At 35.2% G+C, this 25,833-nt stretch overlaps 1 protein-coding gene across 9 annotated transcripts in view; it reads right to left on the reverse strand.

Annotated features, from left to right (window-relative positions):
- Nucleotides 1–1,420: 1,420 nt before the first annotated feature.
- PAPOLA (poly(A) polymerase alpha) overlaps nucleotides 1,421–25,833 on the reverse strand; it is a 44,655-nt gene continuing 20,242 nt past the window's right edge. For 2 of the 9 annotated variants that reach the window (XM_040599664.1, XM_040599670.1), the window contains exons 10-23: nucleotides 25,697–25,769; nucleotides 24,142–24,262; nucleotides 23,161–23,245; nucleotides 18,481–18,534; nucleotides 17,595–17,714; nucleotides 15,776–15,885; nucleotides 12,984–13,105; nucleotides 11,202–11,344; nucleotides 9,720–9,820; nucleotides 7,908–8,128; nucleotides 7,434–7,499; nucleotides 5,726–5,800; nucleotides 5,467–5,535; nucleotides 1,421–3,597 (exon numbers count right to left, since the gene is read on the reverse strand). In XM_040599664.1, coding sequence (XP_040455598.1) covers nucleotides 3,502–3,597; nucleotides 5,467–5,535; nucleotides 5,726–5,800; nucleotides 7,434–7,499; nucleotides 7,908–8,128; nucleotides 9,720–9,820; nucleotides 11,202–11,344; nucleotides 12,984–13,105; nucleotides 15,776–15,885; nucleotides 17,595–17,714; nucleotides 18,481–18,534; nucleotides 23,161–23,245; nucleotides 24,142–24,262; nucleotides 25,697–25,769 — 1,456 coding nt within the window. In that variant the 3' untranslated portion in view covers nucleotides 1,421–3,501. Of the gene's footprint in view, nucleotides 3,598–5,466; nucleotides 5,569–5,725; nucleotides 5,801–7,433; nucleotides 7,500–7,907; nucleotides 8,129–9,719; nucleotides 9,821–11,201; nucleotides 11,345–12,983; nucleotides 13,106–15,775; nucleotides 15,886–17,594; nucleotides 17,715–18,480; nucleotides 18,535–22,392; nucleotides 22,770–23,160; nucleotides 23,246–24,141; nucleotides 24,263–25,696; nucleotides 25,770–25,833 lie in introns of those variants that run through there. The other 7 variants (XM_040599666.1, XM_040599665.1, XM_040599669.1 and 4 more) reach the window with 7 other exon arrangements.

The raw sequence follows: 25,833 nt of genomic DNA on the forward strand, positions 1-25,833 counted from the left end.
GAGAAAATAAACGCATTTACTTCCTCAGTAACTACCACAGCATTCATTTCAGTACAGATCCTGGCTCAGTAACATCTAGTGTGTTCTTGGTATACTGAATTATTTTTTGCTATTCTACAAACTGAAGAACTGAGTTTAACTTTTATTGTTCGATTAAAATCAGTTGTTTAAGGTAAATTTACTATCAACTGGCATTTGTTGCTACCTGCTACTACTTGTAGCTACAAGTGTAAAGATTCTGCAGTTAAGAAAAAAGAAAGAAACCAAGAAATGGCATGTACACATACTACCTACAGCAAGGAAGCACAACTTTAGCGAGAACTCATCAACTCAAATGTCTGATTCAAATCAGTACATCTAAAGCCATCTGTTAGAACCATGGCTTATTAGTGTTAATTATTTTGGCTACAACAGTAATTTTCAGCTTCTTGTTTGCAGATCCTTTTGAGTCCATGAACTTACTTCTGGAGGTTCATGACTGGTAACTTGGAAAAAACAAGCCTATTGCCAGTAGATTGAGAAGCACTGAACAGAAATTTGTGTATCTACTAGCAGATTTTTATTGGTCAGCGAAAATAAAAGAGGAATTAAAGCCATAAATAACATCAGCTGTGATGAAAGGGAGACGGGGTGGGCAAGATATAAAGATGATGAATCTTTTCTAGACAAGACATGCAATTGCATGCTGTGAAAAATATATACAACACAAAGGTTTATTGTTTTAGGCAGGGTAATTATAATATGAAGACCGTAATCATCAGTGGTTTTAGCAGTTAAAGAAATTTTAGTCAAAAGGAGACTACTTATTAAAGTTACTCACATCAAGCATTTGGAGGATTGGGTTCATGCTGATACAAAGATCAATGATGCACAGTTACTTGTAATTTTTACTTTTTATTTCAGGGCAAGCTTAAACTATGACAAGAAGAGAAATAGTGCCATCTGCTGACATAAGAAATAGTCACTTGCAAGAAAAGCAAGTGTAAGACGCCAAAACTGTTACAGCTGAAAGTTTTCAAAAAATGGAATTCCAACTTTCAAGAAAATAGTACAGCCCCAAATTGTTTATGCACATATTTCTTCTACTTTTATCAGCTTTTAAGAATTCAAGACTTTGAGATAGACTCCTGATCAGGAAACAAGGAATGGATGCTCTTAAAATGGATTTGGTTTTTTTCTGGCAGTACACTCTGCCCCTGCCAAGTCACTGCACAATCCACAACTTTTCCCTTTAACAGACTAGAACTCAACATCCTCCCTGAATGCTACTTCCACTTCCTATATCCATCATGATGCTTATGTAGAGAACATTCACGTCTTTTAGGCCACATCATATTTTGTCTTCGCAGAAAATTTAAGAGCCAAGCATGAATTAAGAGAGTAAAATCCATTTTATGCATTCAGAAAAATCAGACAACTATGGGATTGTGCTGTTTTTTATTGTGTTTTCAATGGAGAAATACATCATCTGTTTACAAAATAGCTCTTGAAAAATACAAGGAGTACAGATACTATAAAACAAAGCAAACTCCAGTCATGAGACACTACGTACATCATGCGAAAGCAACAGTCTGATCTCCAGGTTATGAAAACTAGAATTAAAAAGTCACTATACAGAAAAGTTCCAAGTTTCCAGCTTGGCAAAACTTGGGTGCAGTTACATGAAACGTTTAATAAAATGAAAAAGATTTTCTGATGTGTAAACAAAATGACAAGACTAAATTTGTGCCTGGCAATTTCGATCTAAACTCCATAGCTACACAAAATACACAGACACCTTGTACACTTCAACTGTTAATATAACCTTCTTTGGGGGGTGGACGACAGCAGGCTGCACAGGGCAAGGAAAAGAAATATTGTATACTAGACATCTTAGACAAATGGCAAAAAAAAAACCCTTCAGTTACTGCACAGCCTAAGTAAAAGATAAGCTACACTCTGACTTTGGAGAATTAATTTAGAAGGATAAGGGGAAGAGTGTAAGTAATTTAATTTTAACATGAAAGATGCACGTGTAATAGGATGGAGCACAACGGGAGAAGGGAGTTCATAAAACATGCTAATCAAAGTATGGGAAGTATGATTTGACATCCCACATATTTCAGACTTAAGTAATAGTAACATGAAGTTTCTTATCTACATCTGGTATTACTGTTGGTATTCCTCATGTTCCTCAAATACTGATGTCCTTTGCCACAAGAGATTCAGTTCTTTCAAAAGAAAAAGTTGTTACTTTTTTGATAGGACTACAAGAACAAAAAATAAGAGAGCTTACTAGATGTCAAGTGCTTACTAGAAATATGATTTTTAAAAATTCAGTGTTGTTCAGTATGTAAAACTATTTCTGATGAGCCATCTAAAAATAAAAAGGTTAAAATACTTAGGGAAAAATCTTTTTGCCTTTATTTAAAATTTGAAGCTTTTAAATGCATACAGGACTTTTATGGAGTGTACAAAAATCATCTCATATTTAGCAATTCAAAGGCCATCAAGACAGGTGTTTTATTTCACAGGCACGCAATATTTACTTAAACACTTTAGTCATGGGACAAAATACTGAATTTGTGCCTACAGGCCAGAAGGTATTACAATTAGGTAAGTGGCAGGGGGAAATCCAAATGAGTACATAGCTTGTTTTTATTTTGTATAAATAACTATTGTCCTATATGGTGCATACAAGCTGGAAAAAAACACCAAAAAAACAACCCCCCACCAACCCCCCCACCAACATAAAATGCAAAGCCTTTCCCAAGAAGTAAAGGGATCAAAAAGGGAATAAGGAGTTTCATTAGCTCAAAGGAAAGTTTATTTGCTGCTTGACTGCTGATCTGTATGCACCTTAAAACAATCCTATAAATAAAAAGTAGACCACATCTTAATCATGTCCCATCAACACCAAAACTTCCCAATTACTTCCTCAAACTTGTCTTATAACCTCAAGATCTGACATTTCACTTTAAATTTTACTGCTGCTTGATGGCAGTTGAACTAGATATGCTATACACTTTGGTTTCAATGTATAGTACATCATAGAACATCACCCAATTTGCAGATTACTACTATTGAAGAGATCCTTCAATAAAACGAAAATGTATCAGCTGACAATCTAAAATTAGTCATACTCCAATAAAAAAAGTACATAAAAGTGCATTTAAGGGATTCTTATGCCAGTTTTATCTCAATTTTGAAACAATGCAAAGAAATTCAATCAGAATGTCAAATATGGCTACAAATAGTGTTCATGTTTTTAAAGGCAGTAATCCTTCGAAATATTTAATGCAACTGTTGCTAACACATTAATTGTACTCCTGGCTTCACATACTAACCTGGACTTCCAATCAAGTGGTGATTTTAGCCCAGAAAGGGAAGTGCACAAAATATACCTAAATCCATTTGCAATTATGTTCTAGTCTTGCACCCTCCGTTCTCCTTTTTTTTTCTAGCATTAGAAGACAACAGGTTGAGTTGGCAGATACTGTTTATGGACCCCTGAGGTTGTTTTTACCGGTTCAATCTCAATTTTATTGAATTCTTGATAACAGGAATAGGATTTGCAGGGAGAGCAGGGATATCTGAAAGGTCTGTACTGGGTGTTTTCTGAAAAGAAAAGAAGAAGTTTGGTTGTATTTTAACTTTGTAAATATCAGAAGAAAAATATTATAGTAACTGGCACTAACTTTCAAAACCAAGATCTTTAGAAGAGTTTTTAGGAATACACCAAGATAAGGATAATTATAAATACAGAAGCAGGTATTTCCTTTGCCTACACAGTCATTAAGAAAAATCTGTACAAGAGTCTTTCATGATGTACATTTCCTTTTTCAACAACTGAAAGAAATTAGGAAGATAAATCTGCAGATAAAGCTGAGCCTACTAGTAACCTGTAATACAATAAAACATAATATTCATATAATAAGGGTGCTTGATCAGTGACATCTACTACCTGACCTAGATGTTTAGTATTTAGAAATTCCTTTGAACAGTTCAGTGTTAAGCCTCAGCCCCTTACAGAAGAATGATGATAAACTGTCCCCAGTGCAAAGTATGTGTCTTCACACATTCACATTTCAGACTGTTTAAAAGCTCTGTACAGACAAATTTTCAACTTTTGATATTGGTTTAGATTTATATGGAAAAGGTAAGACAAACTCTGAAACAGTGCCCACTTAAAAGACTTAAATCCCATTCAGTAAAATTGTATCTGAAGCCAAATAAAGGAAAACACAGAAAAGGAATACTCAAGATTCAGTGCGATTCATTAATTTCTCACAGGCTTAACAAGCCTTTATTGTTGGGTTGAGTTGGTTTTTGGCGGGGGGGTGGGGGGTGCAGGGTGGGTGCATGTGCGTTTTAAACTTCGAAGGGTTTCTTTTCTCCTGCACCAGATTATTTGCTATCCCAGTAACCCAGTTATTATGCATTACTTCCCATGATTTATCATCAAATGTTTTCTTGTGTTATAACCATTCAAAATTAATATAAGGTACATTTGATACATGGGAAAAGCTGCATTAAAATGACTGCTCTTAATTGTTGTTTTATTAAAAAGTCAATTGAGTTAGCACTGACTGACAGTAGCAAAGCACAGTGCAAGAAGGACTCAGGGCACAAAAGCTCTGCCTGCCTGCCTCCCCCCTGCCCCCAGCAGCCCCCTCTGCTTGGTGCTGACCTGCCGTTTAACATGTTTCTATTTTCTACAACACGAGCAGTGTTTTAAACAAAGCCTGCCAGAATACTGAAAAATGACAGAAGAGGCCCACCATTCTTCTGCAGTTTCCAGATTACTTTTCCTAAAGTAACAACTACATAATTTTGTAAAAGCTACAAAGCTTCATATAATCCTCCCTCAACAAAAGGTAAAATAAACTTAGTGTATTAAATGATCTAAAATTTTCCCTGAAGCAGTTTAGAGTGCCCAAGTAGCATCTGGAGTTTTGGCCAAACAATTTTGGTACCTTTATTCATACTGCTCATATAGCTCAAAAAGTCTGATAACAAATACTATTAATACTATTGTAATATATCTCCATTTTCAATCAATACATTTACTACACATTTAATGAGTGAAGTGTGCATAAAATACTTTGTGATAGTGAAACTTTAATCAGTAGAGCATGAAAAGTAACTTAAAAATGCTATTAAGGACAAAGATGTGTTCTCTACAAGTTGTTACAGTATTAGGAACAAAAATTTGAGTGAATGCCAGAAAATTCTTAACTTTGTCTATTTTTCCAGTGCTCCTCACACTTCTAATACCTTCAGGGAAGCAACACAGCTGGCTAAGAAATTATAAGATTACAATTTATCTCTCTGTCACACCAAACAGCAGAATCTGGTTACATTTCAGACATTCTCAACCTCTATCAGGGTATCTTTGAGCAGCAGCTATTTAAAGCATTTGTTTCCTTGTTAGAAAGGATTATTCTGTGATGTGCAAAGCACAAAGGAATAAACTGAGCCCCTTACTTTGAAGGCACAATTCAGAAGAGCGAATCCAGCTTCGGTCAGTTTGTATGGCAAGCCATACATGTTTAGCTACAATGCACATTCAATAAGATCAATGACCATCTAAAACACAAAAATTGCAACAGTAACAACAAGCAGCTTTCCACACAATGGATTTATATTAAAAAAATACACATTTTTAACGTCTGAACTCATTTTAATGTCAGTGTTTTCACCACAGATTAGCACACACACATGGAGGTGTTCTTAGAAACAGTACCTGAGGAGCTTGCAGAGAAGTTGTCTGAAGAGTTTCTGTTTGAGAATTAACATTCACTTCTGTCTCAAGTTGCTCCTAAAGACACAAAAACATCGACACAGTTATACCACTTCCAATTATAAAAGCAATATCAAACTCCATTAAACCGAATGCCTTTAAGTTAAGCATATACAGCAAAAGAAAAGAGGCAAATATTGGTACTTGCTGCATTGATACCCATCCTTTTGTTCTCTAGTGTGGGATTTCTGTATTATGTTTTGCTGATTAGAAATCTGACATCAATACAAGCTAAATCACTTCTCAACTGTCACTTGTTTAACCACTTAACACCTTTTATACAGAATCCTATATGGAAAACATTACATGTCATTCAACTCACGAAAGACAAAAAGTATAGTATCAAGAAAGACCATGTGAAAAGCTATTGAATTTGTTGCAAATTCAACTGCTTTTCCACTGCTTTCACCATTCCAGCAGAAAAAGTTTTCCTACTACTGCAATAGGTTGTTGAATCAGCTTTGTGGATGAACAGATTTAACATCAAAGCCAGTTTTTCAGGTACAACAGTGGGACTGCACAGCTAAAGCATAGTAGCACATTCATTTTAATGAAGACAGCCTGTTAGTTAAAACTATCATTTAGTAAACCATCCCCTAACAAAAAGGCATTCATTTCAATGGAAAAATGCTTATGTTTATGTTAAAGCTCATTCCACCATTTCCTTCTGTGCCTATTAAGGATATAAGATTTAGAGGAGACTAACAATAAAAGCTAACAGGAGTACCTTTGTCTTTTACAATGATCTGCACCCAGAGGATCTATTTTCAACATTAGAATTAAATGCTTACTTGCATTTCTGACTTCACCTGTCTTGAATTCAAAGAGATTTCAATGTGACTACATAACAAGATACAATTCCTCACTTACGGGTGTGTAAACTATAAACCAAAGCACTTAAAGCATTTTATTAGCTATTTTAATTTCTTGGTATGTTTTCCAGAGATTCCAAAGACAACAGAACATGCCCTACAAAAACTGTATGGACCCAAGTGGAGAGCTGCTATCATATGGCTTAAGATAGACTGTCACCCTTTCTGGCCAATCAGTAAGCAGAAAAATTGTCTGCTAAATTACAAGATACAGGAGAGGCGTGCTTGAATCTTTGGAAGTCCCCAAAAGGTATGCTGCAATTTCATAGAATAATTTCACTATCAGAAAGGATTTATTTACCATCATTTGAAACTTTTTTTTATCTCAACAGTGAACAAGGTAGCACCTGGCTTCAGGATTCTCAGCCCAACATGAAAAAATCCCAATGGAATACAGAGGACAACTGTTTAAGTAATATACATCAAGTTTGGCATGCCAGCAAAGCAAGGCATATAGACACATGCCTGATCTGATGCAATATAAATACCATTAATTTTTTTTGCCATGCATAACACTGTGTGAATGACCAGCAAAGAAATCGCTGTCCTATGCGACCATGGACTCAGGCTCAGCTTAGCCTGGCAACAGATAATGTACTGCAATTCATTAATCTTGACATATACATTGATAAAATAATGTATCATTTTGCTATCTTTACTGGAGAGTCTATATTGTATCTATGAACACTCTCAGTCATTCCTAGAGGCAAACACAGTAATTTTCACAAGGAAGAGTCCTGATTAATATACACAAAGTTCTATGGTGTAGGCATAGATACCTTAGTTTCCATTTTTTCATGCTCATTCAAATCTATACAGCTAGTATCTTCACTTATTTCATCCTGCTGAAAATGAAAACAAACCCAGAAACTATTAAAAATCATAAAAACATTTTTTAAAAAAATCAACAAGAAAATAAGGTCATAAAGCGGTTTTGAAAACAGAATTACTTCTGAGACTTAACATGTTGTACTCAAACAAAAAAACGTGCTTTTAAGACAAGAATTTAGAATCTAAGCATTTCTGAGAATTCTCAGAAATGCAGCACGTGTGTCACGTGACAAACATCAGCCTAAGAAAAAAAAACACTAACACCTAAGCAAGCTGAATACATAAAGCAGCAATGCAATCAGAATAGGAAACATACACCCCGTTTAACAAAATATTTGAAACACAAGAATCAGCACTCTGCAGCTGAAATTAATATTCAAAGTTTCAGACATTGCTATGTATGACCCCAAAATCCAAAATACCTCCTCGATTTTCATTTTCTTGGGAGACTCTTCTTTATGGGGAGAAGATGTCCTTTTCACTGCTGTGACAGGGCTAGGCATTTTTGTTGCAACATTTCCTGAAGTTCTTGGTGATGGATTTAATAGATATGCTGAGGAAACAATTCTAGAGATGGTAGGCTTTGGTGGTGGAGAAATGGCTGGTTGTGTGGCAGTTTGAGGAATGCTTTCATTTGAAGTACCTATGGATAAATAAATAAAAAAAAAAGCTTCAACAAGATGAGATGACACCACCGTTTCAGTTCACTCACTGGTATTTTTGGTCTCTACTCAAACCCACAGAAACCAAGCAGGCATGACAGCAGTGGTACAGTTAGTGTTACAAGCATCATGTTTGGAATGACACAGCACAGTTTAGTTTCAGGCTCGTTCCAAGAGACAATTCCTGTACCAGATAGAGGGTAGCCATGTCAGTGACACTGCCTGGTCTAAATAACCCTGCTTAACAGCTAGGTACACTAACCCAGACAAAGCTCTGTGCTAATACAGCTATTATTTTTGGTACCCAAAAAGAAGTTTTACTGTTTCTGTACTCAGCCATATAAATGCATTGCCAAAGACTGCCTGAAATAAAATTCAAGACCAATTTGATACCACCTTTGTCACTCAAACATGAAATTTACCACTTCTCAGGCTCAGAGTACACAATGACAGATACGAAGTCATCACAGAGCATCAAAAAAAGATCTGACATTCCAAACATCTTTTTGAAAAATGCTCCATTTGAAAAAGCTCTACCTCACCAATTGCCTACCTCAAACCAACAAGCGCACACAGGGAGATGCTCCAGGATAAGAAAAATTACATTGAGGAAATTTTTCATTAATAACTATCAGGTGACTGCTTTTTGATTAACTAAAATACAAGAACAAACAACTTCTGATATGTCTACAAATCCAAAAACCAGTCATTCCATTTAAGCTCCATTTAGTGCTCATGGACTAACTCACTCACATTGATGCACCTGTGACTCACAATAAAAATCAGAGAACAGTTAAGACTCCACCGTGCCACATGTGAAGGAGTGAAATAATAGAGCTCTCATCTTGAAAGGCTAACCAGTTGGTCCCCTTTTCAATCTATTTCTGACTTGCTCCTTGTATACAGCTAAAGTGCCATCAAAAAGAGCAGCAGCTGATGCTGCCAAGTGAATATTTCCACCAGGTGCTTTTGTTCTTGCACTAAAAAGTCAATTTTTCTTAAGTATTAAGTGAAGCGTAGTTTTTATTGTAGAAAATATGGAGGGTAACGTCAGCACACACAGTAGGACATATCTGAAAAGATGTAAGCAGAACACATGCCCCTTATTGACACCTGAGTCTTTTTCATTATTAGAAACAATTTCATGAACAACAGGAACAGTAACATGGAAGCACAGATTACAGACAGTACAGAATCATCTCTTGGGTTTAACTACAAAATGGATTAGGAATAAATACAAAAATTGCTCTTCCATCTTTAGATAGTTTTTCCTTATTTGATCAACTGAACTACAGACCTACATAAAGCCACTGGAAAACTATGGCTGTTGTGAATGTAAAATATAAATCTCTAAGAGTAAAAGAATAAACAAACATCACGGCACAAAGTATTCTGCCATGGTTTCTTGAGTCCTAAAGAAATTAGTTAAATCTGTACATCAAGGAGAACATGTTAGAGCATGTGTTAAGTAAAGACCTCAAACTGGAAGAAAAACTGTTTCACAGACATCACAAACAACAAACAAACAAAAAAAAAATCAATAGAAACGATATACTGTGCCACTTTCCTTACCCCCTGAGCTTTCACTGGAATTTATTTGTGGCACAGTGACTTCAGAAGCCTGTATGTTGGTCACAGATGCTGCTGTTACAGCTGGCGCAGGACTGCTTCTGCTAAAAGGGAAAAATGACGAAATGCTGAACATTAGTAAAGCTATGGTGCTGTATGTCCCGCCTTTCATCACACCACATGCATGGCCAGTAACCATAGATGATAGATTTTACCTACATTACAGAGCAGAACTTACAATACTATGTCACAGCAGGAAGACAGAAATGAGCATTGGTAATCTACTGTCAAACTTGAGCAATGGAAGCTATTTCAAATATTTAATCTGAATCACTTCAGAGACAGTTTTTTAGACCAGTAAGGAGTTGCATTAAAAAAAGGGCAACAATTGAAGCAATATCTGCCCAAATAAGGTGCAGGGGAAAATGCAGCAACTACTTCCCTGAAGAACGGAACAAAACCAGTACAGAAGGACCAAAATAGAATAGAAAGTTTGTTTTCCATTTACACACACCGTTATGACTATGCCCAAAAATCATAATGGGGCAATTTCCACTACAAGTGTGACTTCCTAGATATCATAGACTTGTTTTAATATCACGGTTAGCGGCATCAACTATTGGAAATCATTTACCACATAAGACCAAGTTAAAGAATACTTGTCAAAAGGAGTAAGTTTAGTGAACTTAAGTATTTTATCCTATACAACATCCTGTAATATACATCTAATCCTGCACAATTGTAGGCAACTGATGTTAACTTCTCTCTGCATCAAACAGACAAACATGGGACTCTTGAAAGAAGAAAGAACAGAATCCCATCTACTTGGGCAAACTGAAATTTAGATAGGCCAGGTCAGATGTGGCTTTGAGCAACCGGGTCTGGTGGAAGGTGTCCCTGCCCATGGCAGGGGTTGGAACTTGGTGATCTTTAAGGTCATTTCCAACCCAAACCATTCTGTGATTCTATGAAAAGACAATACAGAAAGACAGGCTTAAGATAAACATTAATATGTACACTTTGAAAATACAATAGAAGATTATGTTCATAAGCTTAATTTGCATGGATATCATCAGTAATAGCAGTAGCACTACTGATTTCCCAGACAGAAAGCCTAAACTCCTGTACTGTCTCTCATTTTGACCAAAACTCACACAACCCTTATTCTCACACCTCAATTTCCTGCTTACTACCTCTCACAGCCTCCTACTGCAGTGTCCCCAAGTTTTTACATCACCTTGTTGTTCTAAGGATTTCTACCCAACTTTATAATTCCTTATCTGAAGTCCAATGCCATGCTCCCTATCCCCCAAATTTAGCCCTGTTCTAGTGCTCAAACTGGAAATAAAGAGTGTCTGCAAGTTCCAGTTTGGAACAGTCACACCTTGATAACCGTAGTATCTCATGGATGCAGTATCTGCTATGCTTTTAAATGCAAGTAATTCAGGAACAGAGAGCAGCCACAAGACTGAAAGTTTTCATTACCCCTGAGAACTTCCAGAACTGTTCAATGGACTCGTCTTCATAGCACTAGTAGGCGAAGGCACAGACGTGCTGTTATCACTGTCCATAGACAAGTCTAGGCTGCTGTCATTCAGAGCTGTCAACCGAATTCCTTCTGTTGAATGCTGCAATCCACAAGACAAAAAGACAATTATATTAGTCTTAAAGGCTTAAAAATCAATGAAGATTCAAATGATGTAATATTTCAGTTATGCAAAATGTTAGCTGTTACATTTGTGAAGAAAAAACAAGAGATGATTTAACAGCAATGAGCTTCCACCACAAACGAAGCAAGTATGCATGCCTTAAATGCAGGTAAATTTAAGCATGTTTTCAGAAAAAAACAACCTGGAAGTAGAAGCATTTAAAAATGCAAAACATTAATGGACGATTAATCCTTTTACATGTAAATAAACCACTATTCTGTCACTACAAGCATTTACATTTTCACATTCGCAATTCAGGTACAGATTTGTCTGAACCAACGATGTTCAAAAACATAAGATAAAGATGAAAATACAATCGCTAAATATAGTAACAGTTTATTTCAAATGTCTTTGGTTTTGTGGGCTTATAGATACTGCTTTCATTAACTTCCAAGTAATACCAATGTACACCAAACCCACAATTAATACAAAGAATTTAGAGACTGATTAGAATTTAAAACAGTCAGTGGAGAAGAAACACCCTCCTCTGACACATTACTACTTAGGAGATGCATCACTTAATATTTACGTTGTCGTCTGAAATGTATTACAAACAGATTTACACTTAGTATCAATACAAGATTTCCTGTTCATTAAAAAAGCAGTTAACATAAAACAGCTATAGTAACAAAGCATGTTATTTAGATATACCTGAGTATATAACAGTGGTGTAGTTATTCACAAATACAAGCAAACTCGTATTGCTCTCAGATTAAGCTAACACAAAGAAACAGGAATTTTGAAATACAGCCTAAATTGTTAAATTCCATGTTCCACTTCCTTTGTTTTGCCTCCACTGAAAGTAAATCACATCCAACACAATTAGAAGTGTTACCATTCTCATGTATGGCCACACAGGTAAACTATACACTGAGGGAGAAAATACCTACCCTGGCTAGGCAATGGGCAACTTTCTGGTGTCAAAACTGTCATTTACATCTTTTCATTAAGAACATACAATATCAAAAGCTGCCAAGTTGCAGGCTGAATAATACTTCCCTGAAAAGTATCCTCAAAGTATTCAATCTCAGTTACAGCAACTGACTACCATTAGATACAAAAAACCAGCAACAAGTTCAACATTCTACTCTCCTTCTATGTGAAGAGTTGCAATTTTATGTTTAGGTGACTTACAGGAAAGTCTAAGTAATAACAACTTTAAGAGGAAAAAGCTGGCGGTAGCAAGAATTGCTTGACTGATTGTTTTATTGGTATTGTTAATGATGCTTCCTTTAAGTGACCTGCACATTAGAGTACTAAGAGAACTTTAAAATCTTAGATTACGCTTTTTTAAGTCTGTTTAGTTTAGGAAGGCCAAAACAACGCGGTATTTCAGCCAGACCCAAAGATACTATTCCTGTTCTTGATGTTCAGAGAATCTAGAATTGTATTTCATGCATGTAGTAATACTGCTAGTGTCAGATGAGATCACATTGTTTATACAGGTAAAACTAAGCATTCAAAATGTGATTCTATTTCTTTGATTACTAAATCTAAAAACCTGAGGTATCATTTCTCAATAGCATTTTTATTGCTCTCAAATATTAGTCCAGTTTACCTTTTTCTTTTTCTGAAGCACATGATTAGGTAGCAGTTGGTGAAGTTGCTTACGTTTCACATGCCTTGCAGCAATCTTCATATCCATCTCAAACATCTTGCTATTTATTGCTTGCCTATAAACTACACAATTAGAACAACATTAAGATACACTGAAGTATTTTGCAAAGTCCACTTACTTGCCCAGGCAGAAACAATTTGCATTTCAGAACATTTATTACCGTCAAGAACAAATACAGCATTCCCTTTTCTGGAGGAAGAAAGTAAACCGCCGACTATGCCAGCACTGACAGTACAAACACTAAAATGTTACTTTGGTAGGGGACCTGTTGTCCAAGAACAGTATCTTGCAAGCATGCAGTTCTCTAAACTATATTGTTTACAAGTTTTAATAGTAACAGCACTAAAGTGAATTCTTTAGTTCAGCTCAAATGAACTAAAGAGAGAAATAAGATTTCCTCATAAGAATTACAGTATTTACATAAAACTATTCTCTTCAATTGATCCAGCTTTTATTTATGCAGCTCCTACAAACAGGTTCTAATTCTGGAGTTTAATGCTTGTGTGTCAGCTATTATATTACAAATCATTCTGGCAACACCAGATACCACCACATTTTTATACAGAAGTGATTTGTGTTTGGTTTTTTTCTGCTATGTTTTGGGGTTTTTTTTGTTGGTTTGCTTTGGGCTTTTTTTGTTGTTGGCTTTGTTTCTTTTTGTAATTATGTCTACTATAATGAGCTGTTTCTCTTCACCTCAGAACATTTACTTCTGGTGATTCAACACAGTTAGTGCTAGTAAAGGAACTACACCGCAACCCAACATCTTGGGTTCAAGTAAAGCCAGATAAAAATGAAAAATCTGTTGTTCTTTCACATCAGCTTTCTATAAAATGTTGAATAAAGCTGTGGCAGACGAATGAATAAAAAAATCGTTCTGTAGATCTTAAATACAAAACTTAGGAGGTATCTCCCTTATTCACTGTCTATTCTCATTGAATAGGCTGTGAACATGTAATAAAAAAAGCTGTTAAGAGACAGACACACAAAAAGCTCAATGACTACTGCATATTAAAGTGCCTACTAGACTAATTCTTGGTATTGAAGAAGCTCATAAAACCTGCGTGTGAGGCTTATACAAGTTACAGTTAAGGTAGGGTAGGGGCATGCTCAAGAAAGCTAGACATGGTTAAAGCATTCCATATTCCTGACATTAGGTGTTACCAAAGTCTCAATGGAAAATTTTCAAGGAAAACCTAGGCCACTCTTCATGGTTCTCCTCCTCCCCCTGCTCCTACTATAAAGCAAGCTATTCCCTAATTTCATTCTTGAAAATACTTCAGTAGTTTCAATAAAATCTTAGGATCTATTCCAAAATATAGGGCAAACAGAGGTTTTCGGGATGGATTAAAAATGATGGAGACAGACTCACATTGATTTGAGATGACAAAAACTCACAAACGAAACAGAAATTTTTGTTAGTTGACTACCTTGGAAAGTGTATTTAGAAACTGAACAGAAAACTGCGCATCACAGTCTCTAAATTCTGATTAAATGCTACTTCATTTAAAGGTCCATGTATTTAGCCAAATTTCAGATTTGAATGTAGTGCAAGTACACCAGATTCAAAATCCTATGTGCAACTTTTAGTATTTTCATATAGAAAAAAACCTGATAAGTACACTATTGAAATTCATTTTTTATAAACAACAAAAGACCTAAGACACTAATTCATTAATTCCTTCACTCCTTCAAAGCAGCAACCAAGGTTTTCCAAGTTCTCAAAAATTAGAATGATGCGTCTATAGTTTCACCTTCACCACTTATTATCAAAGGGAATATTCCACCCCTCTCAAGAAAACAGAAATCCCTTTGACTGACACAGACACACACACACAGACCCCTCACCGCAGCTATAAATGACAATAAAGAACTTTCAAGCCTTGGCATAATTTACTTATAAATATACATTATTATTTTATTATATTCACTCATACGTCCACACCAGGGGGTGGAGGTGTACTATTTCCTCGCTTCCAGTCTTACCGAGTCTTAGAAATCCAAAGACCAGCATTGCATTAACTAGCATTTGAACCTATTCCTTTAACTCTGTAAGCATGTAATACTTGAGCCTTAACTGTCATTTGTTTAAAACAAGAACTGCAAATTTTTTAGTTAATCTTCTCAAAGGTATTGTTCCTTTCTTAGGCTTAGACTAGAGAGTCACACTCTGCAGCCGTTATCAATTCTTTCCTTAAAATTTCTCACTCATGAATCAAAAAAGAGAACATTGGAAAGTCAAACAGGTTTCTTGCATCAAGTGTTGGACATGAAAGTAAAAGTTACTGAATCAACTAGCTACTACGTAACACCATGGAATAAAAAGCATTTTGTTCTAGAGTCTACTATATAATCCGCTTTAATCCAATGATGAATTCAGTTTCAGAAGTAATAAGAATATTTAAACTATACACATATTGTCAAAAAGAGGTTAGGTTGCATCATGGTTACATGATAACCAATTTTCTTCAGTAAAGATCACAATGTAATGTACCATTTTTAGTGACATTAAAAGATGTGTGCATCATTTTAACCAGTTTTAATGAAAACAAACTGAAAACAATGTCTGAAGTGTCTAGAAGCATTAAAACTCATTAAAACTGTATTTCATTAAACACCCTAACTCCTTAGCCTAAGTCTAGATTCTACTACTGAAACAGACTACCTAATGAACAGAAACAGTAACTTCAACAAGTTCATAAATACCAGAACATCTGGAAAGCAACACTCACCTGTGTCTGTAAAAGACTGAATGTCGTAGGTAAGATCAACACTTAAATTTTCAGAATTTTCTGTTTTCTTAAACACCAACCCAATCACCCACATTGTACGGTATTCTTCCCTGGAAAAATTTGCATAAAAGAGTCATATAATACTGACAGAAGAACTGAATAATTTACTAAGTTATCTGCTGCAATAGACAACAGTTGAACATTTTAGTGGAGCTAGCCATACAAAGACCAAAACCAAAGCTGACTTAATGACATTCCCTTTGCACCCACAATACCAAAAAAAAAAAAAAAAAAGTGTCACGAAACACTGACCCATCTACCTCCAGCAAACTTCATGAACTAAGATCATGAGTAGATTAATTCATTCACCTGTGCTTCTATATATGATTGTCTCATTTTTAGGAGTTATAACTAGCCATCACAACTGTAAAGGACAGATTTGAAAGGAGATGACAGATTTTCAGCACCTGATGCCTGAAGTAGTTAGAATCTACTCCTTGATTAGACAGCTTCCACTTTGCTAAACGTCTTCCAACTCTCAAATTTCTTAGCTGTAACTGACCTCAAAGGGCAGTTTTCAGGTAGCATGAGCCTCCCCTTTGACAGCTCACCTTCACATAACATACATGAAAGAGGAACTATTATAGTCTAGCACAGAATATAGCGTAACACTTCTACAGCAGCTCAAGAAATTTAATCTTTTAATTCAAATGTCTTTTCCCTGCAAGACTATTTCAGAAAAACACTGCTTTCCAATCAATCAATGAAAAAAAATTGGGCAGGCAGGTGAAAGAACACACATAGTTTACATTGGGAAAATAACCTTGCCTAGAAAAGTTGCCCACATCAAGTCCTCTGAAATAAGAGTTAATGAGAGCCTGTGATTATGCAGGCAGTTGTAGCTGTATTTACCCACTTAAATGGTGCTGAAGAGGTACTGCCTGCTTTTGTCCAATTTCATCTGGAACATGCACGTAATTTGCATATATAAGTTTTTAAAAAGGGAGCACCATACTGTCACTTGAAGCACTTAAGTCTGGAAAAGGCTGGGTGGAAGGTAAACAAGGCTTTTCATATACTCCCAGTGAAAACCACAGTTTCTTCCCCATTTTCACACTTCATTCACTTTTTCACTTCACAAAAAAAATAAGATTCCTTACAAATTAATCACAACACTGCCTAGAAATAAAGTCTTAAAAAGCATTTTGAGCCTACACACTTGCAATCATTTTTTGAGTGGCAGAGGAAAGGGTGGAAGGAGCTGAAAAATCAATAATCCTAAACGATTTGAAGTGCTTGGTATTTTCTCCACTGTTGCCACATCTTGAGGAATTCTAACATCAGCCATCACCAAGTTTAAATGACATGCATCTCAACTGCTAATTTTAATAACTTTAATGTACTTAATTACTCAAGATTTTGGTTCTACTGTGCCTGATGTTCTACCCAATGCTCATGATGCTTCATAATTAAAACTGTCTTACCAAGTGATGCTAGATGCTCAAACAACAACAGCAGCTAAGGAGCAGTAGCTGACACGGATTAGTGGCAAAAAGTTATGCAATTAATATAGTTATTAGCAAAAATATATTATTTCCTTGAAGTTATTTTCTGGCTCAGAAACATTCTTATACAGAATAAAGAATATCTAGTTTTACAAATAGTACTTGAGAAGAGCTTAAAACTGTTTGCCTTTAGATGCTGTCATTAAAAATTAAGCCATTTAAGACTCTATAAAAATGCTAGTTTATTTGTTAATGAACCGGTATTTTAGCTAAGTTAGTTCCTGACTATCACATGAAAGAACACTTTTGCTTACTTGTCAGGATTCTCCTTGGGTGCTGGGAATGACTGTGGATTCACATGAGCCAGTGTAATGAATTCATTCTTCTCCAGGTTTCCAACTAGAATACGGATTTTTGATTCCACCAAGCCCACCCTGCATAAATGTCATTTATTAACAAGTTCTCATTAATATGAAATAACAGAATTATCTATCATCACATACCAGGACAAAATCCTCAACATTCTCCTTATACTAATACTTGACACTACAGATGTAACTAGTGCACTATACATGACATTAATTTAGATCAATGAACCAAGTGAATGCGTTGCAAAAACTAATGCAAGGGAAGCGTAAGAATGCCCTGAAGCTCTCATTATAACCCAATTTTACAAATGGAATTAAATAGCAAGACATTACACATCAATTAAAAGGCAGTCAGCAAGAAACTAGTACGTATTTCTCCAATATGCTTTTGGCTTCAGATGATGAATTTTAAAAATTGAAGAAAAACCCAATATCTGACAATCTTAAAACTTCTCTAACAAAAGAGAGCAAAAACAAGGGAGAGGCATTTTTCTTTTGAGAAACAGTATTTCAAGAGATTGAAAACATACCTCCTCACCCTGCTTATTAGAAAAGCACAAAAGGCTTAAAAAAATAAATTTGTATAGTTAACCTCACAGTGTTGTAAAGTAGCAAAATTCAAGCAACAGTCTTCACTCCCTGGTTCTTCATTTTTACTGTTTTTTTCAGAAGTGTAACATCTTCATCCATTTATTTTTGAAACACTGAAACTCTATTTCATTAAAGAGATACTATACATATCAGATATTCCCTTGTGTCCAAGGTTGTAAGGTTTTTGGTTTTGTTGTTTGGTGATTTTTGTTTTTCTTTAAATACCAAGCATTATACTCACCATTCTAGTCGCTGTTTTTCTGTCGGTGCGCTTGCTAGAAGTACAATATAATGCCTTTGGAGATAAAGACAATATGCTATTCTATTTATACTTCTAAAACTAGACATTCAAACCTTAATATTAAAACTTTGCAGTAAATTCCACATTGCAACTACAGATTATTAGCTTAAGTATATACCCTATAATAAAATTAAGTATTGTTCATTAGACAAAGGGGATATGTTCCCCAAGCATGTGACTAATGGACTTATCAGAACATTTTGGATTTTAGGGACATTTGCAACTATACTTCCATACCAGTAACCTTAATAAAAGGCTAGGAACATAGCACTAGTTCAAAAGCAGTACAGGTATTTCAATACCTAATAAGATCAAGGATTTAACTGACTACTAAATATTCCTTGCAAGTAAAACCAGTTGTTCACAACCATCTATAAATTTGTCAGTTGTGTCACATTATTTCTGAATAGTTAAGTGGTTATCACATATACGTTTGTTCAAAGTCAAAAATAACACCATCAAGTGTGGTTTAAAAAAAAAATTTGTATCTGCATTTTAGAATTGTCTGAAGACACTTATCTGAAACTTCACAAGGAATGTTTCCTCTGATGACAATTCTTAAGCTCTCAATTATATTCCAGGATAATCAGTGTATACCCACTGTAAGTAAATTTCAAAGAAACAGTATACAAAGCAAAGATGTATTTTAAACAAGCCCAAAGACAGTGGAACAGGAGAAGATTACTTTCAACTTGAGTTCATAAAGGTGGTAGGGGAACCTGACATGTCTACCATCAGGTTTTTCAGAATTTTAGCTAGGAAGTCTACTTTAACATCCCAAGTCATTCAACTTGGCATTACTTTATACTGATATGGTATTCTTGGGTATCTTCAGAGCAGGATTTAAACAACAGTAATAACATGAAGGATTAGACCCTAGTACATGTACCTCATAGAAAGCAATGCAAGGTCAATGATGGTGGCAAAACTATGGCAAAAAAAAAAAAAAAAAAAAAAAAAAAGTCCTCTGATGCTATAAGGCCTTCGAATCACAAACTTCTTAAACCAAAACAAACAGATTAAATCAGTAACTTCATGTCTCTACTTATCTTTAGGTGACAGAGGGGAAAAAAAATAGGTAAATACTAGAGTCTTCTGAATTCAGTCAGAGAATGTCAATGAAGTGAGAGGACTAGAAAAGATATTTGGAAAAAATTCTTCCCCCTTCTGAACAGGGCATTTGCTTATTTTTTGCATTTTGGCAGTAATAACTGCTTCGTACAAAATATAATGGTGTTTTTCCTGTGATCTTATTGAAATACTCGTTTTAGATACTTGCAGGATACCATGACTCAATCGTTTATATTACAAAAAAAAAAAAAAAAAAAAAAGAAGGGTTCTTTACTCAAATTCTGCATGCGAAGTTACCAATTTCGGATATGAACTTCTACCAGGGAGCACCATTGCCCTTAATATCCCTACATCATACATATCACACACACTTGCAGAATGGTTCATTTAGTAGGGAAGACAATTCAAGCTTTTTGTTGTTTTTAACCGTACAAAACTGAAAGAGACAAATCTCAAATCTGGAAGTATTTGGAGAAATGAATTTTCCAGCTACTTATTAAAAACAGCTCTTTGAAACAAGCTTCTAAAGAACAACTGAAAAAGGTAATTAATTTGGCTATGTCTAGAAGTCTCAACTAGCTGGTGGGCACACAGAAGAAAACCCTAAGCCTTATTTATGAAAATAAGTATAATGATTAGCTATATTTGCTCAGATAGCACTAGCTGAAAGAAAAGGGAAAGGTGCAATTTCTCCCGCCACCCCCAACTGTTAAACAGTGTGGAGAGGGAATTAATCACTGGAAATCTGTTATTGCCATGTTCAGTAAAAAATTTTAACAGCTTGTGCTATTTTAAGACATTAACTTAGAGTCTAAGGTCTCGCTGCTAAATTTTACAAAGATTTGTTATCAGTTCTTCATTCATAATTCTACCACAAAGAACACAACTAATTCAGAAGTATCCATTACTTCATGATAAAAAAAAAATAAATCTGAAGTTAAGCTTCTATTTCTCAATGGTGATTTTTTGATGCAGGGTGTTTGGGGTTTTTTTGGTTTGGGTTTTTGGTTTTTTTTTGGGGGGGGGGTGGTTCAGTTTTTGGTGGTTTGGTTTTTTTTCTTTTAGAAACTGGTGCTGTTTCTCTCCCACTGTCTCCCTGTCATCACTACATTTTTCATAAAAATAACCTAATGTAGATATTATGGAATTGTCTTACACCATCAACATCTTTACCTACAAAAAACCAAATTATTTTTAAGAGTCATACTAATTTCTGAAAAAACTGAGAACACCTGAACATGTGCCTTTCAGGTTTTCTCTATTAAGTGGTCCAGGATTTACACTTCAAATTGTCCAGTGATTTCGATAAAGAACTACCAAAGCCAAGAGTTCAAAGTACCTTTTTAAAAAGGTATGTTTAAATTCTACTTATTTAGCAGGATATTTATAACAGAGAACCAAAATCCTAAAAGTCATTAAATGAGTGTTATTTCCCGCATCACCATACTTCTCCTTTGGTTTTAAGCTCTAGTAATTTCATTCTCATCTAACAATTCATATTCATGTTATATCCATTTGAAATTATTCTTGTCATTTCCCTGTAAAACGCCATATCCAGCAAGTGTATGTTCTTTGTTGCTGTTTTCCCCCAATCTGAAAAAATTAAACCTATATGAAGGGCAGGTAACACAACTCCCTAACTCCAAGTAATTGTTGACATTGTAAAAATAACGAAAATAAATAAAAAAGAGATTTCTCCATTCTCCCAATTTCTAACCTACTCCTGCCATGCAGGTATGCAGTAGTCTCAAGATTTCCTTAGTCACACATCACTAAAGTTTATTTTAAACATTGCTTACAAGTCAAAAGTGTTTACAATCAACACAGATGTTTAGAAACTAATTGCCACTGAGAGCAATACTGATTACCAAAAGCTATGCTTTCAGAAAAGAAAACTTTTTAAAAGTATGTCTCATAGCCAGGATTAGATCTTCTCTTAACCGGCAGAGAACACATTGCTTTGATTTTCAGCAGGAACAAGTCAAGGCATCTACAATTTAAAGGACAGTGCAGGGAGGGGGGGGGAAATCCAAAACATCTAGCTTTCAGATGATCTGACCAAGAGGCACATTTATTGCATACTGATGACTGCAATACAATGATTTTATTTTGTAGAGGTTACTAACCAAAGCTTTAAATTAACTTACTAACCTAAAACATAGAAAACCTTGGGTAATTTAAAGCAGGCTCCATAATATTATACCATAGTTTTAAAAAAATAATTCAAGCAAAGACATTTTGTGCAAAACATACAAAATCTGGATATTTAATGTTGGCAAGAGAAGCTTTTATTATTAAAACTGATAAAATGGCTAAAGCTGATAACACAAAAGGCTGTATTAAAATGGAGATTATTTCAAATGACATTTAGCGTTTCCTATATTTTCCTAGTTTTTAAAGAAACAAAGGAAATGTACTAGGGAACTTATTAGCAACCTCTTGAGCAGAAACTGATTTGTCTGCCACCCATTTTTAACTTCAAAAAAACATAACTTTACAGTGCTCTTACGTGTTTTCAAACTTAACCTCCAAGGTACAACATAAAAGCCATCCAAATGTTTTAAAGCTTTTATCATGCAAAAGGTATAGAAACAAAACACAGACACATTATGAAGGTCATCAGTCTCTTTTAATGGGGGAACTGTATATTTCAGTCTTGTTTAGATTAGTACATAACCAACCAACCACCCAACACAGAAACAAGTGTAAAATATATTTGATCTTGATTCAAGAAAAATGGGTCTCCAATTTCAACTGAGGGCAAAGAAGATGTAGTCCGTATTTTAATAATCCATATTTATTGTAAAAATACAACTTTCAGCAAGTTCATATACATTTAACAAGCTTCTGCCCCACAAGCATATTACTAGAAACCCTAAATATGTGAAGTGTGAACTTCAGTATTTCCCTTAGAGACATCACAAAATTAGAGAAGCTCAGTGTGAAAGAGTATTAATAAAGAGCCAAAAGCCTTAAGCTTTAATGGAAAAAGATCTAGTAATAACTAGTACATCTGGCAGTTAGTCAACACAATTGCAAAAATATCTTTTATTATCAGTGAACTGTTGACTATATTGACAGAAGAAAACATACAGTTTCAAGTACGTATTCATCTTAAATGTTGACCTTCAGAACTGGTTCTTTTAATATCTTGTTTCCTGGGAGGCAAGACCCATTTTTAGAATGCTTACTGACACCACTAAAGAACACATCAGCTGGTTTGACCAACAGAAATGTCTTCAATTTTACTAGTAGCATACTAATTGTGACATTAGCATACTAACTGGTGACATTCTAAGTATATGGTCTGGGACTAAAAGGTTTCTGAAATGCATGCTAAAGACAAAAAAAAAAGGTATCTGACAAAATTATTAATTCTCTAAGAGAAAGGACAATAGTGCATTTACTCCCCCTCTATATTAAAAGATCCTAACAAAACACTTCCAAGAAGTTTAACGTATGCATATTTAAGATCCTGTGCTACAGAGCATCATTAGATATTTTAACTGATAAAACTTAAAATATTCTGCCATGCTATAAAATACATACTTGTACTTTTGAAAGAAGTTTGGAGCTTCAAAAAGTTTGGACCACTCTGCCTTACTCAGCAAAATTTCATCTGTGATAGCAAGACCTAAATTATAAAAAAAATTTAAACTTTTTTTTTTTAAAATACAGTTTAATACCCAGAGTAAAAACAGCTTATTAACTTAGCAAAGGTTACTACAAATTATTTCCCCCCTTTAAAGGAATTTATCAATAAGCTTTATATTCCAGTCATACCAAATCATATTATTAAAAAGAACATCAATAAAACACATTTAGAAATGTATGTTAAACGATCAGACTAATGGTGTTTTTGCTTTGCAGCATAACATAGCTCAATTTAATCTTTTGTGTATGCCACAGTAACTACTCAGTGCGAAGATAAGAGAACTACTTCTTTACAGTAACTGAATCATCTCTTGTGCAAGACATTGTACAGGGCAAAGAAACAGGGAGACAATAAGCTACTGCTCTGTCCGAGTGCTACTGGCAGTGGCTCTCCGTGTCAAGTCTACTCCTTGCTTTGATAACATCATCTCTTATCTACTATAATTACCTAAGTAGATTACTAGGATAAATCTAGAGGACTCATCTCTGATCAAGTATATTGTTTTATATTAGGCCTAGAAATGGCCGTACAGTGGGACTACTACGCTATTCTTCCATGTGGCATGACACGATCTAAACCCACTAAAATAAACAAAAAAGATATTGTACCATTAGTTCTCATTTTCAGAGCACAAGGCATTCTTATTAATTACCCCCAGTTTCCAGGAGTGAAGGACAGACCTCCAGAAGTTTCTACTTAATATAGAACTTTAAGCCACATAAGCTAACAGGCCACGTTCTACCTCCCTCAGAAGAGCGTCATGTCAAGAAGCTATTTAACACCCTCCCACCTCCCCCTCACAAAGCATACCCATGATGGAACTATTTTAAATCTGTTTGCAAACATTTAGAGAGAGAGCATAAGATAATACTTACCTTGTTTAAATTCCTCAACCATGACCATCCGTGTAGAAACGGACACATTGTAGGTAGAGTTCTGCTGTGGGTATGCTGGTGTAATTATAGGCATAAGATGGTACCTATCACTGGGGTTTACCTATATATAACAACAGCCAATCAGTTTTCTTCAAGCATACACATGAGTTAACAAATTTGGATTTCTCCCTTTACTACAACAGTTAAGTTCTAAGAGACCTTAGATATCAGGCCAAATAAATTACCAACAGTTCAGACAAAGTTTAGAAAACAAGGATAACGCCTTCACAAAGGACACCATTCTGAACCACAGTGATGTGGGAGGGCTGTAACCTGTCAGCACATCATGGTCAAGTTGCAGGCATTTCTAAGTCCAGAAATACCAACTGAATAGAACAATTTCTCTCTTCAATAGAAATTAGCTTGTGATTACATCACACCACATGAGCATCTTCAGAAGAATGACTGTCTTCAGACCTTGCAAAAAATATTTTATACTTTATTTCTGTAACACTACTGAAAATAAAGAGCCAGCTTAAGACAAGAGGCTCTAAACCACCTGACAGAAGCATCACTTGCATTAATGTATCTTTTATTAAACCGCACACAGGGAAACAAAAGAGAAGGGACAAAACACACATGCGCAAAAACACATTTAAAATAGGATCAGCGTAAAAAACTTGTAGACTGTAAATTAAAGATAAAACCCTTACCCCACTTTGTTTGGCTACTACAACAGACAGTTCCCATCACACACTGACCTCAAATGCCCTACCCCACGAATAACAGTTAAGACTCGAGAACACTTTTTCAACTGTCTCACATTATTTAAATGTGGACTTTTGCCCAAAAAACCAGATTTTAAGTACAAAAGCAGGTACAACTCAACCTCTGGTGCTTACACTATTCACCAAAAAAAGGTTAGTTGAACACCAACTATTCTAAGATTGACAGAGCAGCATCGAACATCTTCACCTTACGCCCTACTGAAACCTCAGAATGAGAGTTGTGCAAGCTGCTTTACTGACTGCCTGAAGGGCAATGATGTTCAGTGTCCTTAATTTAATTGCTACAAAGGTGGAGATCAAATATTATAAAAAGAACTTAAAGACTTCAAGTTACGATCTTCTTTTATCCAAGACGAAAACACAACTACAACTATATGGACCCAAACCCATCCAGCTCTGACTGTTGCACCGAATTGAATTTAATATACTTGCAAAAGTAACTCGTCTTAAGTCAGATGCAACCCATTTTAAGATAAGCAGTTTTTTAAAAAGGCACTGCTTTACTGTCTATATCTAATTATGCTGAATATTTATTAAGATCATGTATTGCAAAACTTGGGAGAAAAAGTACATTGTTCAGCAAGTGTGCTTCAAGCAGTCAGTTTAGAAAATGAAACTTTGTTCCACACCTAAAGGTTACTTATAAAGAAGACATAATACCAAAATATTAAGTTTAATAAACCCAAAATGAAGCTCACCTAGGATTCTTTAGAGCAACTGAATTTATCGTACAAAGTGACTTATAGGGGAAAAAATAATACACTAACCCTTGGGTCCCATACAGGCAAATTAAGATTGCATTCTTCTGGCTGTTTCAATAGCACTGGATTTGGCCATTCCCTGTTCAAAAAGATTGTAGCACTGAATAAGACTATTGGATACAACCATGTACGTTCAACAAACA

The sequence above is a fragment of the Falco naumanni genome, chromosome 7 (genome assembly GCF_017639655.2).
Source record: "Falco naumanni isolate bFalNau1 chromosome 7, bFalNau1.pat, whole genome shotgun sequence".
NCBI classification, from domain to species: Eukaryota; Metazoa; Chordata; class Aves; order Falconiformes; family Falconidae; genus Falco; species Falco naumanni.